Below are 16,752 nucleotides of genomic sequence, written 5' to 3' on the forward strand. Positions count from 1 at the left end.
ACATTTTTATTGCAAACTACATGACACAACATGACTTGTGTACAAACCTGTAGCATGGTGTGCTTAAGCAAAGCCCTGCACCTCTGTAAGTGCGTTAGTCAGACACAAGGACAGAGCAAATTCATTTTACTTCATTTATTAAAACATTCCAATATAAAAGAAAATTACACATTTCTGAATTCCGTTATGTACAAAAACATACATTCTTTAACATCTACACACAGTTTACATGGTTGTTTGTTCACTGCAAGCCTCCATCCAGCTGTGGAGGATTCAGATTTACAGTCACAGGCTCGTTCAGCCTTTCGGCTAGCTGCAGCTTAAATTAAGTAGCCGTACAGTTCATATTTCTTTTAAAAAGGCACTAAGAAAGGTCTGGCTAGTGTACAACATTTAATGAGGAACTGTAATTGAACAACAGGTGTCACAGAGCAAAATCATAAATAGCTTTTGCCTTTGGCAGCGATCAAACAGAGCTCTTTCACCACTGAAGATTTGTTTTTTTACATATGGTACATTTTGTTTTTACATACTAAGGCTTATCAATAAATACAAGCACTTAAAAATGAAAAGCAAAAACTTTGCACAATCATGTGCAGTTTTCCTCTGCAAGTCAAGTTTCTCAGGAATGTAACAAGAATGTGCAACCAGGTTGCAACTATAATCACGATTTAACAAACAAAAAAAAAGGGAATTACTGAGCCAAACAAACAGGTCAGGTGCGTTCGAAAACACCTGCAGGTTTCAGGATGTTTAACAGCAAATAAAGTGTCTTGTTCGTGTGGCTCATATAGCAAAACAGAGCAGACATGCTGTGTAATCACATTGTTTCTTTGCTGCGATGATAACACATGCAGATCTGCAAATTCACACACAATGTGAATTTAGGAAAAAATGAACTTTCCTCCAGTTCAGAGTAGGATGAAATATTTGTTGCAGAAAATGAGATTCCTCATTTTCATTTTCCTGAGAATCCGACTGAAGCACCATCTGAAAGCATTTTAGACTCGATTTCAAGAATAGCACCAGTGAAACTCCCAGATCACCTAAAATGTTCCGTTTCCTCTCAAATCAATTCCTAAATTAATTTTTAAAAAAAAGAAAAGAAATAAAAGTCAACTGAGAACTGCAATGCCTGACAACTTCAATGAACTTTTATAAAAAATACCGACAGGAATCAGATTTAGTGTTTTAAAAAAATAAAAACAAGCTACAGGAAGTTGCCTTTTCCTAAAATCCTGTCCCGTTTGGTGAGGAGCTGATGTGGTCAGAGAGGTCACTTCAGGTCAGACGGTGGGTAGAGGTAGCATGTCCTCGCTGATCTGTGTCCTGCTCAGTGATTGGCTGGTTTCTCTGCGCTGCTGGGCGGAGTCAGGGTAGCTCCCATGGCAACGGGTGACAGCTGACATTCAAGGTTGTCGAGCCGACAGTCCTGAGATTTTCTCTGCAGGAGAGAAATAATTGTTAGGAAGGAAGGATCGCAAAACAATATTTTTACAACACAATCAGGCGACTTTTTAACATTGATGACCGTAAATCTTTCACAGTGAATTTATCCTGCTTTTACGTGCAGAGAACACGCAGTCATTGGTGTAACTGAAGCTTTGACATCAGTGTGTTGCATATGTGAAGTGACGGATTTAAACCCAACACTCTGGTGCCGTTAGTGTCGTGCTCAACAGTAACACGTGGTATTGTCTGTTAACTTGGAACAAACATTTTTAAGCCTGTGTGAAGGAACAGAGTCATTTTACTCCTCCAATCAAACTGTGCTACTTTGGTGAGTCACATCAACTATTTACTTATAAAAAAAAATAATTTAACCCCACTTTAAAAAAGGTTATGTCACATTTCAAGTCGGCTTGATACAATGGCTTAGTACAGGAAGTAATGAGGATATGATAAACGAGACTTGGACTAAACTGCACAATTTTGGAAATGGATGTTTTGCTGTTGTTAAACTTGCCCCCCTTTTATTTTGATTAAAGAGATATTATACCATTTTTTGATTCTTCGTTCACAGTGGAGGCATGCAACAGTTTATTCAAATTCATCGTAGAGCACGGTGACTAATATTCAGATGTTCATTTTGTGGGTGAAGGATTCTGTTAAGTACAAAAATGTCACAGTAGACTTTGTCCTCTCTTCTCATGAGCTTATTTTGTTGAACGCCTGATGTTTGTTTTATGTATCCCTGAATTTGTAAAGTGTCTTTGAGTGTCATGAAAAGCGCTATATACGTATAATGTATTATCACTGTGGCTGTGGGCTCAGTGATGAACTTGTTTTTGACACAGGTTGAAGAGTGCATCGAGTATCGTTAAACTGATGAATTTTGGTTGGAGATTTCCCGATTTTAAAACCTCAACAGCAGTGTGTGTTCATTTTGCTCACCAGCAGATCCAGATAAGCCACGTGTGTCTGGATGTTGTGTCGGGCGTCGGGTTTGACTTTGGAGAAGTTCTTGAGTTGAGGAGTGGGTTCAGACCGCAACACGTCCATGAAGGGACTCATCCACCGAACACAAGGAGCCACGCCGTCCCACGTAAGGCCTGACAGAGACACGCACAGAGACAGGGAGAGGACTGTGAGGTTAAATCTATAAAGTGAAGTTTCAACTCCAGTAACATGCAGCTTTTACTGACTGAACTCTTTTCTAATTTATCAAAAAAGATAAAAGCCTGTTAAAAATAGCTTTTAATAGCTTTAACACACACCGCTCAGGGAGGGTAACCAGACTCACCTGAGACTTTATGAACGACATCAAACGTAGAGAAGTGGCAGAATGCAGCTGCAGCCAGAACACTGTAGCTGTAGTCCAACGAGTTGATATCCAGCATACACAGGTCCAACAGCTGTAACACACAGGGGTCAAAGGTCAGTGAGGTTTGCTCTTAAGAAGCAACACTTTCTTCTTTTTATCCAGTGTGTTAATGATGCAGGTGTGACGGTACCTGTGTGATCCGGATGTACATTTCCTGGGAGAACTGCGGCACCAGGAAGTTCTCTCCGTCTGTCTGAGCTTCCACCTGAGCGTACAGCTTCAACCAGGAGATGGGCGTCTCTGGACACAGTTCCCAGTTTAATGCCTGCAGGACGACAACGACATCATACAGGTCAACACAAAGAGAGACAGCGAGCACCACGCAGGTTTACGTCCATCCTTTCTCTGCTCTGGAGATTTTTCTGGAGCAAACCGTTTCTAAAAAACTGAAACTGTTCTTTAAAGTTATGAGGACTTGAATCTTATTTAAGTAACTGGAGACCCATCTGGCCAAACTGTAAAATTTGTATTCTGGCACATCTCCATAGTGTAACTGTGCTTAACTTTCATTACATACGGTCATTTCTTAAGCTGATGTAGTCTGTGAACAGTGTGCTCCGTCTTACCTTCAGTAGGTGAAGCTCTGTGCGCTGGATGTCACAAATGTCACAGGCTCCGTCTGTGACATAGGCGAAGTCTACGATTTTAGGAGGGTAGATTTCCTGAAGAAATGAGAACAAAGTCATTTAACAGACAACTCATAAAACATTTGGTGCATTGATTTTGATTTATACGTTAGGCTACAAATTAAATATGTATTAGTCATTTATTCTGTTGTAGACAGGAGTCTTGTAACTGACTGGATCTTGTGCAGTAATTACATTTTTTTCTGATGCAATAAACATCAGACATAGAAGTTGTTTCTGTGTCGTCTCCCTGTGTGAATGAGCCTGTTTCATTTTATTTTGCACAATGACAATAAAGGATTTCTGTTCTATTCTTTATTGTAACATCTGAATATGTATACATGAGGCTTCGGGGTATTTAGAAATCCAGACGCTTCTTTCTATCAAACTAATGCAAAGAGGCTGTGCCGAGGTGATGCAGTGCACATCACACACTACCAGAGGTCAGTGTCTGCTGGTGGAGCAAGCAGCCAAGATGGTGACTTCAAGTGGTGGGGATAACGCTACAGGACCAGTAAACGCCAGCCAGCAACAGTGGAGAGAGACAACCAAGAAATAAAACACATTTTTACATCTGACTCATGAGTTAAAGGTTTATTTCGACCAAACCAGAGTTGATGAATGTTGGAACAGTGGAAAGACGAACTAAGACGGAATGAAGCGTGTTTGACGACGAAGGCTAACAAGGTTATCCTAAGCCCTTAAACACTGCCTGTTCAAGGCAGGAACTTTGTGCCGTTATTAAGCTTCAATGTTTTGTATAAAAAGGTACGATTGTGGAGTTGGAGGGTGGCAGATGTCTTTTGTTTAAGTCGGCAGCGAGTTAGTAACAGCATCAAAACAACATCTGTGTAAAATGGACAGCCGGCAGGTCATGGAAAGGACAGGTGTGACGATTTCATGACGTGTGCGACCGGCTTTCAGAGATTTTAAAAGTACCCGGGAGCAGTTAGCGGCTAACTCAAAGAAGAACGGCAGCTAAAAATGTCCGCAAATTGGGGAGACAGACACTGATGTCCAGGAGTTCCTTACCCTCTGAGCAGAGGATGAGATCAGCCAATATAAAAAAGTAAATGATTGTCATTGCCGTGTTAATGCCACTGTTATCGTTAATGTCGTGTTCATCATGACTCTTGGTTGTGGGATGCCAGTATGCAGTTTAAAAATCACACCCTGGAGCTACATGATGCAGCTGTTGTTTTGTTCTGTGTAAAAATGTAAAGACGGGACTCCATCTGTCGCCCCATATCTGTGTAAGAAGGTCCTCATAAACTTGTGTTCTAGAAACTTGGTTGTATCTTTGTGTTTAATGTGGAACGTGGGTGTAAGAACAATTCCTTTCTTGACAATTTGAGAGTTTATGAATCTCAGAGAGCCTGTGGAACGTAGCAACCTTGCTACTCGTACTCATCCAGTTGAAACTACGGGGCTAGTCAGATGGAATATTTTAACGTATTGCCCAGCCTTAGACTTCTGTCACTGGCAGCTCAGCTTTCACATTTTGTTTTTAAACACAAATATTGTATACCCTGGTAAAATGTCAGGAAGGTATGAATAAAATAGATCCCATCGCAGTCTAGCGTTCACTGAATTCTGATTTCATCACTTATAAAATCATAATCATACGTCTGAGTTCAACACGTCTGGAATCAGTATGCGAGTGATTCTGTGGGTGGATGTCGAGAAGGGGAGGACGAGGAAGGACTCACCTCTATCTTGGAGGCGATGAAGAGCGCAGTGATGCCGATGAGCTGCAGGTAGTCTTTGTTGACGTTCTCCTGAGTCAGCATGAAGCGGTCGAAGAAGTCCTGAGCGAGGTAGGCCGTCTGCCGGTGGAGGGAGTACACCTCACACACCTGCACACACACACACAGAAAGCTTTACACACTGGCCGACTGTTTAAGATGGTGTTTATCTTAAAATGTTTTTTCAGTGAGTTTATAATACAGAGGAAGTTTTCAGTCGACCCACCTCGAGCAGCCAGTCCAGTAGAATCGCTCTCATCTTGGGCTGCAGTTTGGGATGCCGCTGCATGTAGCTCTTGTCGTGAACGTACTTCAGCTCCTTGTTGAGCATTTTGATCCACACGTCGTCTGAGCTGGCCCAGCTGGAGGAAAGAAGAGAAACACTATTGTTCATCTGTTGTTTAATTCTTCTTAACCCTTTGCAGCCTGAGTACACTAGCCATGTCTTTCAAAAACACAGAAGACGGTGATGAGCACAGAGAAGAAATGACCTAAAAAAATTGCAAGAAATTAGTAAAAAGAAAAAAAATCTAAATTAAAATTAAAATGAATTTTGTACAAGAATTTTTAATATGTAATAAGAATTATAAATAGTTTCCCCCCCCCCCCTAGATATTTTTTTACAGTTTGTTTCTGGACTTTGGTCGGATAAAAACGGACCATCTGAAGACGTCACCTTAGGCTCTTGAGAAGTTACACAGCACGGCATGTTTCACTATTATCTGACTTTTTAAAGGATGAAAGAACTGGTAGATTAATTGATGATGGAAATAACTTTTAGCTGCAGCCTGAGTGTTTTGTTCTTCTTCTTGAGTTTGTGTAACTTTAAAAATCAGGTTCATACCGAGAACAAACCTGAGTCTCAATCTAAAAAATAATTCACTGTGAACGAGGACATTAACCTCTGAATACAGAGCCGGGTGGAGGTGATGGCACAGCCTCGTTCAGGTGTGAAACTCACACACTTACCTGAGGCGGGGAATAGGAGAGGCCTTGATGAAGAGGTTCTTGAATCTGTACTGCTTGAAGCTGGACGGATCTGCAGGCTCCAGCTCTTTGTGGGGAGTTTCGATGAGAATGCACGGACTCGCTCCGTCTTCTGACCAACACTTCTGAACAGAGACAGAAACACACAAAAAGGTGAACAAAGCAAGAGACTGAGGCAGGCAGTGTGGTCAACAGGACAATGTCTCCATCAGGATCGTGATCTTACATTACTCTATAAATACATTTCTGGTCGTTACTGAACATTTGGGCTGTTGTGTAAGCACCAATAGTCAACCTTAAGATATTGTCACAATATTGATAGAGTTGTAAGGTAAAGAAAATATAATGCTATGGGAATTTCTTCTTCTGTGATTGTTGCTTTAACCTCCATTATAATTATTATAGTTTTTTCTGTGCTTATTGTAAAGCATGTCAAGTTTACCTGTAATTAAATCTGCTGTAAATAAAGTGTAATCTACTGTGAACTCCATTTTCACATCAGGCTAACTGGTGACACCTCGTGGTGAAAATGAGGCAGTGCAGAAGCTTGAGTCACTTGAACCTGACCTCACATCATCATCATCATCATCATCAACATCATCAACATCATTATCATGAAGATGATCTGATATGACGAGAAGCTCGGGCTGCTCTGTTCAATACAGATGAGTAGGAGACAACAGGATAAAAAAAAGACAGATATAAATAAAATATCCAGCACACTATGGATGAGTTATGGTATACAAAATGGATGCTCCCTGTCTCTCTCAGGACTACTGACCACAAGGCTTTTCTGTAAATTATACACAAGTTCACTAAAAGTAGATGCAGTAAATGGGAGGTGACACTGAGAGGGAGGAGGCACCAAACAGATAATAAACTACTAACAACACATCCCAGTTTCAGCTCTTATCAGTCACACACACACAATCATTCAGAGTTAATGACATGTGGACACACTGACCTGTATTTCATAGCTTTGTTTCTTGGCAGCGGGTTGTAGTTTTTTCTTGGAGGGCTGGAGGAGAAAATAAAAATAAACTGGTGAGTTGTGACAACAAGATAATAAAAGTCTAATAATGTAAGAACAGATTACAGATGGCTTCACAGTAAGGTATTAAAACATTTAAAATTAAGCGAGATATGCATCTGGAATCATATGAACGTATTAAAAAACACAAACCTCTGATTTTCTTTTCCTCAGCGGGGCTCTGACGGTCGGCTCAAGTGTGTTTGAATCTCTGGCTTGCAAAGTGATGCGGCCGCTGTATAATGAAGAATAAAGAACATCAGCTTCACGGCTGTAAATTCAGACAGTAAGTCAGTTTTGGTTTTGTCTACAAGGAATCACATTTTGTCAATTGGCACAAGTCGGTTTGGATTACAATATACGGCAGAGCTGAGTTCATCACATTTACTTTAAGTGGATTTCATGAACTCAAAAGTTGAATCAGTTAATTTTAACGAGTTAAAGAGGTTTTTACATGACTGAAACTAAACAGAAGTGAATATTTTAACTCTGAAGTTCAGTGAAATCATGTTGTAGGGCTGCCCTGAACACCAGTTTTGAGGGAACGAGGCTTCAGTGATATTTCATCGAAGCATCAGAGGAGAAACTGGACGTCAGCTTTCAGTCATTGCACCTTGAATAAAGTCACAACTTGCCACCTTGTTAGCATGCAGGCTGCACATTAGCAGCTAGAAGCTAGAAAATAAAGAATACTTGGTTGTATATTTGTAATATGCCAGTTTTGTTTGGCAGATCTGGCACTCAACATTTTGGGGGTTTTTGAAACCATTTGACATCTTGCTAGCGAATCTGTCAGCCTATCACACGGGGGTTAAACGGTCGGAGTCACAAAGCTAGGTCTGTCACCAAGTTTAAATGTCCTTGCCTCATTTGGGGATGTTAGACCACTGTTTCTCAATTTATGGGGCTATTCTGGGTAAAACGGCACATTTGAGTACTGATTTGAAGATCCATTACCATGGCAATGATCAAAGCATTCAGATCAGTCGTACATATTGGAGACAATGTGATCCTTGAGTTATCATTCTACAAATGTCTACTGTTCTGGATCAAGATCAAGTGAAAACTGACAAAGTCATGTTCTCTGACAGTGCACGCATATGGCATTATCGATATCAGAGGATACAACTATAATTAAGATTTCCTTTGTTTATCACTTTCACTGCGCACTTCACTGGTGGGTCACGGGTCCATTCTGAATGGACCACAAGTGACTCACGAATGTGTCAAGTTTGTAAAAACACTTTATTTTAAAGTACAGTAAATTTCCAGGACAAAGTCATTTTTTGAAGTGCAGTTTCTTGTCTCCTCAAAGGAGACAGCAAACTAGCTCCACAACATAGCAAAATGAAAGTATGACCCTCAATGTATTAAACTGTGTGGACCTTGAACTGATGACTAAGGAGAAATCTGGACCTGTGGCTGGACCAGTTGGAAACCACTGCTCTACAAGACTTAAACAGTGCAAGTCAAAAATAAAATGGCTGCATAACAATAAGTAGATAAAAGTCATAATTCAATAAAGTTATAAGCATCCGTAATTAAAATCTATAAAGTGCATGATACTGTAACGTTGTAATTTCTGCCCCATCACCCAACAGATCAAGTTAAGACTAGGACTATTCCTCTCTCCCCTGAGGCCCCCTGTTGGCCCCCACACCCCAGTCTGAGAACCCCCACCACCACCAGCAGCAGCAGCAGCTGCTTACCTGCGTCTGGACATTGTGTCAACTGTATTTATGGCTCCGCTGTAAAGAAAAAGACAACAGGTGAGATTCTGATGTAAAAACTGCACATGTACAGACACTCAGACACATGGACCACAGATAGGATGAGACTTTAGGAAGCTTATAGATATATAATTAACCCTGGAGCCATTTCATGATCTCTTAGTGGGTCCTGGGGCCAAGCTGTGAAGCCCCTGGGGCCCAGTAATCACCAGTACACACCATGTTAGAGGTCACTGGTGTGTGCTCCCCTGGTGAGGATGTGTAAGCCTCAACAGGCCACAATGTGTTATATCAAGTTAAAGTAGCTCCTGGAAAGTCCTGGAGGAACCACAAAGGCTCTTGGAGGCCCCCAGACCCCCAACATGTAACAGACTCAGTTTGAACCTGATGTAAGTTAGCTTGAGACAACAGACACAGGTTAGCTTGTGACCACCAGTGAGGAGAACCAAAGTAGCTTAAATCACACACACATGCTCCACTAACAGAGCCACAGCTCCACATGTGAAGATGATGATGAGTTTAATTTCATATTAAATGAGTGAAACAGATGAAACTGAGACTACAGAGCCAGACTCGCCATTCAGGCTCTGTGAGCTAGTGTGGTGACTGCAGCTAAAAAGGAGGGGGGCTGCTTGCTCCCTCGATTTCAAACAAAAAAAGCTCAAAAATGCTTCATTTAAACCAAAGTTTATCCTCTCCGGTGATTAAACAAACATCTCCAGGCGACATTAGCGCACTTTGACTGTATGAAAACGGTCAAATATGGACTTTATTTCAGGATTGAAACTCAAAGACGCGCCAATTTCCGCAGCTCAGAAGCGGGAGGATTTGAGCCCTGCCTCCGCTGAACCTCCTCCAGGTCTGGGGGGGAAACTGGGACAAATGGCCGCTAAATATGAACCATACTGACTTTAAACTACCGCCAACTGCTGCAACACACTCCTGAGGACCACAAATCTGAACACACACATTTAGAAAGTGCATTAAAGTTGGATAAACTGAGACCACCGCTAGGCTAAGCTGTGGAGGGGGAGCTACAGTAATTAGCAAACCTAGCCGGGTAACTGCTAACTAGGTCAACAATAACCAGCTCAGACCGATGTGCCCATAAACCGCTGCTCTCCTGCTTTTACACACCAACTGATCAATATGTGCTTGATTCAGGGAAACAGGCAACACAGAGAGGGACGAACAGAAAAAGCACCTTTCTGAGAGTTTTAAAGTTACAAGAGTAGCCTCAGTGTTCGCAGATTAACTCCATTAAAACCACTAATTCTCCTTAAAACACCTCCAGGATAACATGCAGCAGTTAAAACGAGGTACAGCAGCTCACACTAGCAGAGGAAGCTCCTTAAAATAAGGTGGAACATAAGTAAAATCTAAATATGGCTGCAGTGGTTCACTCGCCCAGGCTTGAATCTGGACCAAACTACGTCGGTAAAACAGATATTTAAGATGGAAACATAAGAAACAAACTCCATGAAGATACAAACAGAGATAAAATGACATATATAAGTGTAAATGTGCTCTCCGGCTCGGTGGTCTTACCTCCTCTGTGGTCAATGAATGAATGCATCAGCTGTGGCGCCGGCGCCAATCCTTATATCCGCATAGGCCTGCCGCTGCCTACTGCGCATGCTCGTTCCCGGTTCACAGAAACGCGCTAAATGTTCAAATTTCCACCGAGATTTTGACGAATGGAAAACACCGGCGGCTTTAACGGTGATTTATTTACTCCTCTCTTGCGTATAACGGCTTATTGGAATCATCAGGACGCATTTAACGGGGTTATTCGCCGCGTTTCACCGGAGCTTACATTCATTTCTAACGGACACCCAGTCCCCGCGAGGTTTTTTAAAGCAAACACCGATTTCCGGTTATTCCGGTTGAACTTAAACGACTCGGTACACGCTCACACATCACCCCGCGTCAGAAACGCTCGGTAACTTTAACACATTATGGAGTTTTTAACGTTTATTTCGCGGCATCCAAACTGCTTCCGCGTTTGAGTCCCGCCCGTAGGTGGGTGCTCCGTGACGTCGAGCCAATGGAGAGCGAGCGCGTGCTTCTGCTGCAGAATGTAAACAGAGAGAGCACGTGGAGCTGCTGTCAGAAAGCTGACAGAGAAACAGTGCTTCTCACATCAGCTGTGTTTCACGTTATTAACTGAAACCTGAGATATTTAATGACACAGTGGCACTATATGAATACTACACTATATTAACACGCATAGGAGCCGTTTATAAACACTGTGACGTAATAATAATAATAGTAAACTTTATATATATATATATATATATATATATATATATATATTTATATGCAGCTTTCATACAAGAAATGCAGCAGAAGTGCTTTACAATAAGGGCAGTATAAGTCATAATGGAGATAAAACAGACAAAGCAGTTCAATATTAAAGGACATTTAAAATCAGTTTCAAACATGAATTAACTGATTCATAAAATTACAGCGTTGTAAAACTATAAATCATAAAATCAAGTAAGATTTTAAGAGAGTTGCAGCAGCGTGAAGCATACAAAGAAAGTTTAAGTGTAAAAAAGAACAATAAAATAAGAAAACCAAAAACTCTATTAAAGTATGTCAGAATCAGAAATGTGACTTTATTGTGATTCGTTGCAGTTGCTCTGATGTTACAGAAGTAGAAATAAGAAGGATGATCAATCATTTTTAATCTTAATCTATATTCACTGAAATACAGATGAGCATCTCTTTGGAACAACCTTCCTCCATCTCTACAATCATCATCTACATTATCATTATTCAAAAGACATCTGAAAAGGACTCTGATGTGCAACGACTCTGAACACTTAATTGATTTATTTGTAATTATTTATCTATTTATTTATTTATTTATTGTAAATTGTGCAGCTTTAACAATTTTGTAGTGCCTCTTAGTCTGGAGCTCTTGTTCAACTAAGCAGTTGTCATTTTTATCCTTTGCTTTTTATAAGTGTTGTTAATTTCTTTTTTAAAACATATTTTAAAATATAAAACATGTATAATGTGCTGAGTATGTAAAGTGTGTAATGCCTTGTGCTACATTACAGTGTGTAAAACTAGGATGTAAAGTTATAAATATAAAGTATGTGTATACTGTTACAGTGTGCAGCACAATATGTAAATAATAAGTAAGAATAACACATACAATAGGTGCTGTAGTTAAGATAATTAAGATAGTACGATAACAGTACAGATATTATTGTAACATTACTGTGGATTAAGAAGAGCTACAGTATTAAATACTGTTAATGCAACAGTAATAATCTAACAATGTGTCGTACAAATACACTACTGAACTATTTTTGATATTTTAAGTGCTTCTATATGGAGAACTTTTACTGATAAAAGAGATTTTTTTAATATTGGGACTTTTACCAAAGGATGTTAATACTCAGTCTCCACCACTGGCAACAGCTAACACTAAGTCATAAGGTGAACATGGTGCAACAGTAGAAGACATGATTATGTGCTCTTTGTGTTGGATGTGTATTTTCTTCATTTGAATGTTTTGTATAGATATGATTTTTTTTTTTTTTTTGTTTATGAAATGTTTTGCCCACATCTGGCCAGCAGCTTCAAGGCGTAACATCCTGCCTCAAATGTCAAGTACTACTGAAACTGAAACTCTGCTAAAACTGTCACATGATCAAACCGCTGTTCATTGATGAAGACGGTGAGATGCTGTTTTATGTCATCGTCTATAGAGGGCTGAAGAAACAGAAACAGAGAGCGACAGGAGAGCTGTGTATGAAAACATTTATTATAGGCTAATAAGAGATCACATGTATTAACTATTACAGTTCGAAAACAGATGACCCCACTTTTTAATTAGCATTTGTTTTGACATCAGAACAGAGTGAATTGATCTGTCATACATCCAAAATACAAAGATGGAGACCAGTCGTGTCGATAAATAAAAAGTTAACCCTAAAATTCCTACACCTTTTTTTTCCTTTTTGGCAAAGTGCTGTATTATTCCAGTAAACTACACAAAAACAAAAAACAACAAAAAAAGTCTAACACTTGGTGAAAAATAAAAAATGCCACAAAATATTCGTCACACTTTTTTTCTTAAAATAAACAAGGAGAAAGGAGGTTTTGCTACATCATTCTGTCTGGTTTGTTGAGTCATTATAAAAAGCTGGGCGGGCGGTGGCGAGGGCGAACAAGCGTCCTCCGAGTGGTGCATAGTTGGTTTCTGATGTCCGTTTGTTTGTTTTTATTTATTACGTCCACTCGGTGAGTTCAAGTTCTTCATTGATGCATTGTCATTACAACATTTCAACCTGGAAGGCACGAGATCCACAAATTTCAAGGCATTGAACAAAAACATTACAAATCCCTGTTAGTCTGATGATGGAGAGATGATCTGAGAAGTAAAAAACAAAACAACAAAAGGCTCCTGACAGCAGGAGGACACGAACATCGCCGTCCGTCCCCTCTGATCCCTTCTGTCTTTAAGTTTGCCTTTTTTAAAACACAAAATAACATCGTCCATGATTGCAAAGCTCGATAGCTGAAAGGGAGAAACATTCGAGAAGTAAAAGAAAATCTTAAATACACCAGATTGAACCACTCAACTATCGTATACGATTATTTACAGCAAAACCTTACAGACGCCTAACAAACATTTGTTAGTGCTTTCTTAATAATGCTACCGTTCCATCAACACGACCGCAGAGACAAACTGAAGTCAGACGTGACTGAAGATTCAGGATCAGCACTGCAGAGAGTGATTAGATCTTCACTGAGCTTTAAAATCTAAGTGTGTTTATACTACAAAGACTGCTGTATTTTGTGTCTGTGTATCTTCAAACAGGATTCACTCCCCTTTAAAAGTGAAATCATTTACTGCTGATGTGTTTTATGTCTGATTTGACCGATAAAATCAGCTGACCTGACCTTTACAGCAAAGTGTAAAGGTCTAGTCTTTAACCTGTTTTAACATTATCACCAGATTTTTCATACATCTTCAGAAAAGTTTAAGATTTAAAGGTTCAACATGAGATCCTCTATGGAAGCTCATTTTTGCTAGGAAAAGAAAAATAAGGAAGAAACGTCTGGAATAAAAAATAAAAATACTCACAGTAAATCAAAATCATGAGATACAAAGGCAAGTCAAATAACCTTAAAAAGATTCACTTAATTTTAACTCAAAATTTCATGCAGTAATTAAAATTTTAATTCTAAGTTAATAAATTAAAAATGCAAAATAGTTTGACATAAATCAAAATCATGAGATAGTAAATTAAATTTTTGCTGTTTAAAGTAATAAGCCGCTTTTACACAGCCTCTTCAAGATGGGAATTTCACGCCTCTGGAGCAGAGGTAGTAACAGCGCCGAAATTACCTCTGTATGAACGGGACATTTTCAACATGTAGTTCAACATGTGCACGTTTGGCACACGTAAAGAGTTTCAGTTAGTTGCAATCTGCAACCTCACCACTAGATGCCACTAAGTCCTACACACTGGACCTTTAAAGTAACATTTTTGTCTTTCCATCTCATAACTTCGACTCACCATGCCTGTTTTTATCTTTTTAATCCCAACTTTTCATCTATTATTTTGTTTTCCTGACAGAAATGTGCTTCACCTGATTCAGTCACTCTGTACGATGGATCGTTTGTTGTCTCCTGCAGCGTGGTGACTCAGCCTGGGCTCTACTTTCCCAACAGCAGACGCGTTAAACATCACAGTCCACCATTTCAGAGCACCAAGACCGAGAACTGCCAACAAACAGTTAAAAGTTAAACAACGACGTCGACAACAACAACAAAAAAATCAGTATTACAACAGGTTAAAGGTTAAAGATCATTGCTACTTTTTTGGTTTAAATATTTTAACAGTTTAGCAAAATGTAACTAAGTTAACATGGAAAATAGAATAGTTAAAAAGCATAAAGTACATTTCTAAAACCATGTTAGGTAAAATATAAACATAGCTGAAAAAGACCAACAGCTTCTCTCCATCTTGATGGATTTCCAACAGTCGACTGAGAGCGTCTAAAGTTCATTTTCACAATCCTGGGACCGAGATAAACTAAAACTAAAAGTCGATTAATTCTCACAAGCATTTTCACGAGGGAAAGCTCGCTGGGACAGAACTGGAAAAAGTCCGAGCACGCACAAAGAATCATCAGCCGTCAAGTAAATCTGCATTTTTTTCCTAAAGAGTAAAGGTGATTGGTTGTGACCCTGAGAAGTAGACTGCAGATTCATTTAAGAACAAACAAAATAATAATAATAATAATAGTAAAAAGAAATAAAATCTTTTTCCATTTTCATTTTTTCCACCGTTGTCACACTAACACAACTCTACAACCATGCAACAGATTGCACACTAACATAACCAAACATACCTAAGCAAGAAACCATATACGCATATATACCAACTTCATACTGATATGTAATTTGTTTTTTTCTTTTCAAAAAATATTTTGGAAGTTTTTTTTTTAAATACATTTTTGTTTTTACATTTCTATTCATCTCAAAGCTACCGTTAAAACAAGGCGTTTAGTGATATTTAACCCAGTAATTTTTACCGTCTTTTTTCTTTTTTTTTCTTTCCAAAAAAATATTGTGAAAAGTACTGAATTACAAAGTCAGCGGCAGGTTCAGGCCGGCGGTGCAGGACGAACAGAGAGGCGCCGTCGTATCTAACAACAAAGTGATGCTACAGGACTTCAGATCATTTAATTTACAAACTTCATGGCAGGAAACTTTTTTAAAAATCCTGTTAAGCACTCAAACACTGAGGGGGAAACAGCGAGCCATGATGTGTTTTCATTTCTGTGGATATCTGACCAGATGAACATGAGGTCATGTCATGAGGTCAGTTCCCTCAGAATCAAGGAGTGAAGTAAACAAATATCTAAATCTGCAAGAGCAGAAAATAAACAGCCAAAGCAGCTACAGTACAAGTTTGTGTTTGAGCCAGAAGTGACTCATGAAACTCTCCATTCTGTATCTCAGTTTTCGGTTACTACACCCTCCAGTTTCACAGGGAAAAAAAAAAACTCTGAGTGCAGCATGTTCACACACGTTTCACTCTCCCAAAATGTCACAAAACGTTTGCGTTACATGGACCTGGAGTAAATGTCTTGTTGCAAACTGCTCGTGTTAGTTGCTGCTACAGCAAGAAATAATTTTCCTTTTTAAAAACAAAAAAATATAATGTTTTATATTTAAAAGGAGCACAACAGTGATGCAGGATCACACTTGTGTAAAACTGGAGGACTGACAACACAGAGAGTTAAAAACAACAGCGATATCAAACTATCAGAGGCCGACATGCCCAGACTTTTTAGTCACCTCTGTAGGTTAATCTACTAAAACACTGGATCCTACAGTTCCCATAATGCAACTCAACACCCCCAGCTTGTAACAGAGACTTTCTGATAAAAATAAATGTATTGTCTCCAAGCCCAAGCTGAGAAAACACTCATCATACACCTGTTTCCACAGACAGCGTACACTGACTTCGACAGGTTAACTCAGTGGAACGTCCCTTTAATTGACCTGTTCTCTTGTGACGGTCATCAAAAGGCATCCTGGGAAACGACTGCTGTCTTGAGCCAGACGGACATAACTACAGACTGCAAATTCTAACAGATTATTTGAGGGGATTTTTCCTTTAAAGTTTCGACTCATTGTTTTATAACTTTCCTGCCGAATCCCGACGAGCACAACCGTCACTGCTGGCAACTTTTTTGGGCAACGCTGTGAGGCAACTATCACAACTCTCCTGCACTGATTAAATGGCACCGTTGTGCTGCTGCACTGTTTGTG

General features: G+C 39.6%; 1 protein-coding gene across 1 annotated transcript; it reads right to left on the reverse strand.

Moving 5' to 3' along the window:
* Positions 1-120: 120 nt before the first annotated feature.
* Positions 121-10,696, reverse strand: ccne2 (cyclin E2). The gene is made up of 12 exons (XM_033640141.2): positions 10,491-10,696; positions 8,922-8,960; positions 7,366-7,447; positions 7,147-7,200; positions 6,165-6,307; positions 5,422-5,557; positions 5,160-5,306; positions 3,391-3,486; positions 2,955-3,089; positions 2,744-2,855; positions 2,395-2,552; positions 121-1,444 (listed from the first exon to the last, which is right to left on the reverse strand). The coding sequence occupies exons 2-12, from the start codon at positions 8,933-8,935 to the stop codon at positions 1,334-1,336; spliced, it is 1,188 nt and encodes a 395-aa protein (XP_033496032.1). The 5' UTR covers positions 8,936-8,960; positions 10,491-10,696; the 3' UTR covers positions 121-1,333.
* Between the last annotated feature and the right edge of the window lie 6,056 nt (positions 10,697-16,752).

The sequence above is a fragment of the Epinephelus lanceolatus genome, chromosome 10, assembly GCF_041903045.1.
Source record: "Epinephelus lanceolatus isolate andai-2023 chromosome 10, ASM4190304v1, whole genome shotgun sequence".
NCBI classification, from domain to species: domain Eukaryota; kingdom Metazoa; phylum Chordata; class Actinopteri; order Perciformes; family Serranidae; genus Epinephelus; species Epinephelus lanceolatus.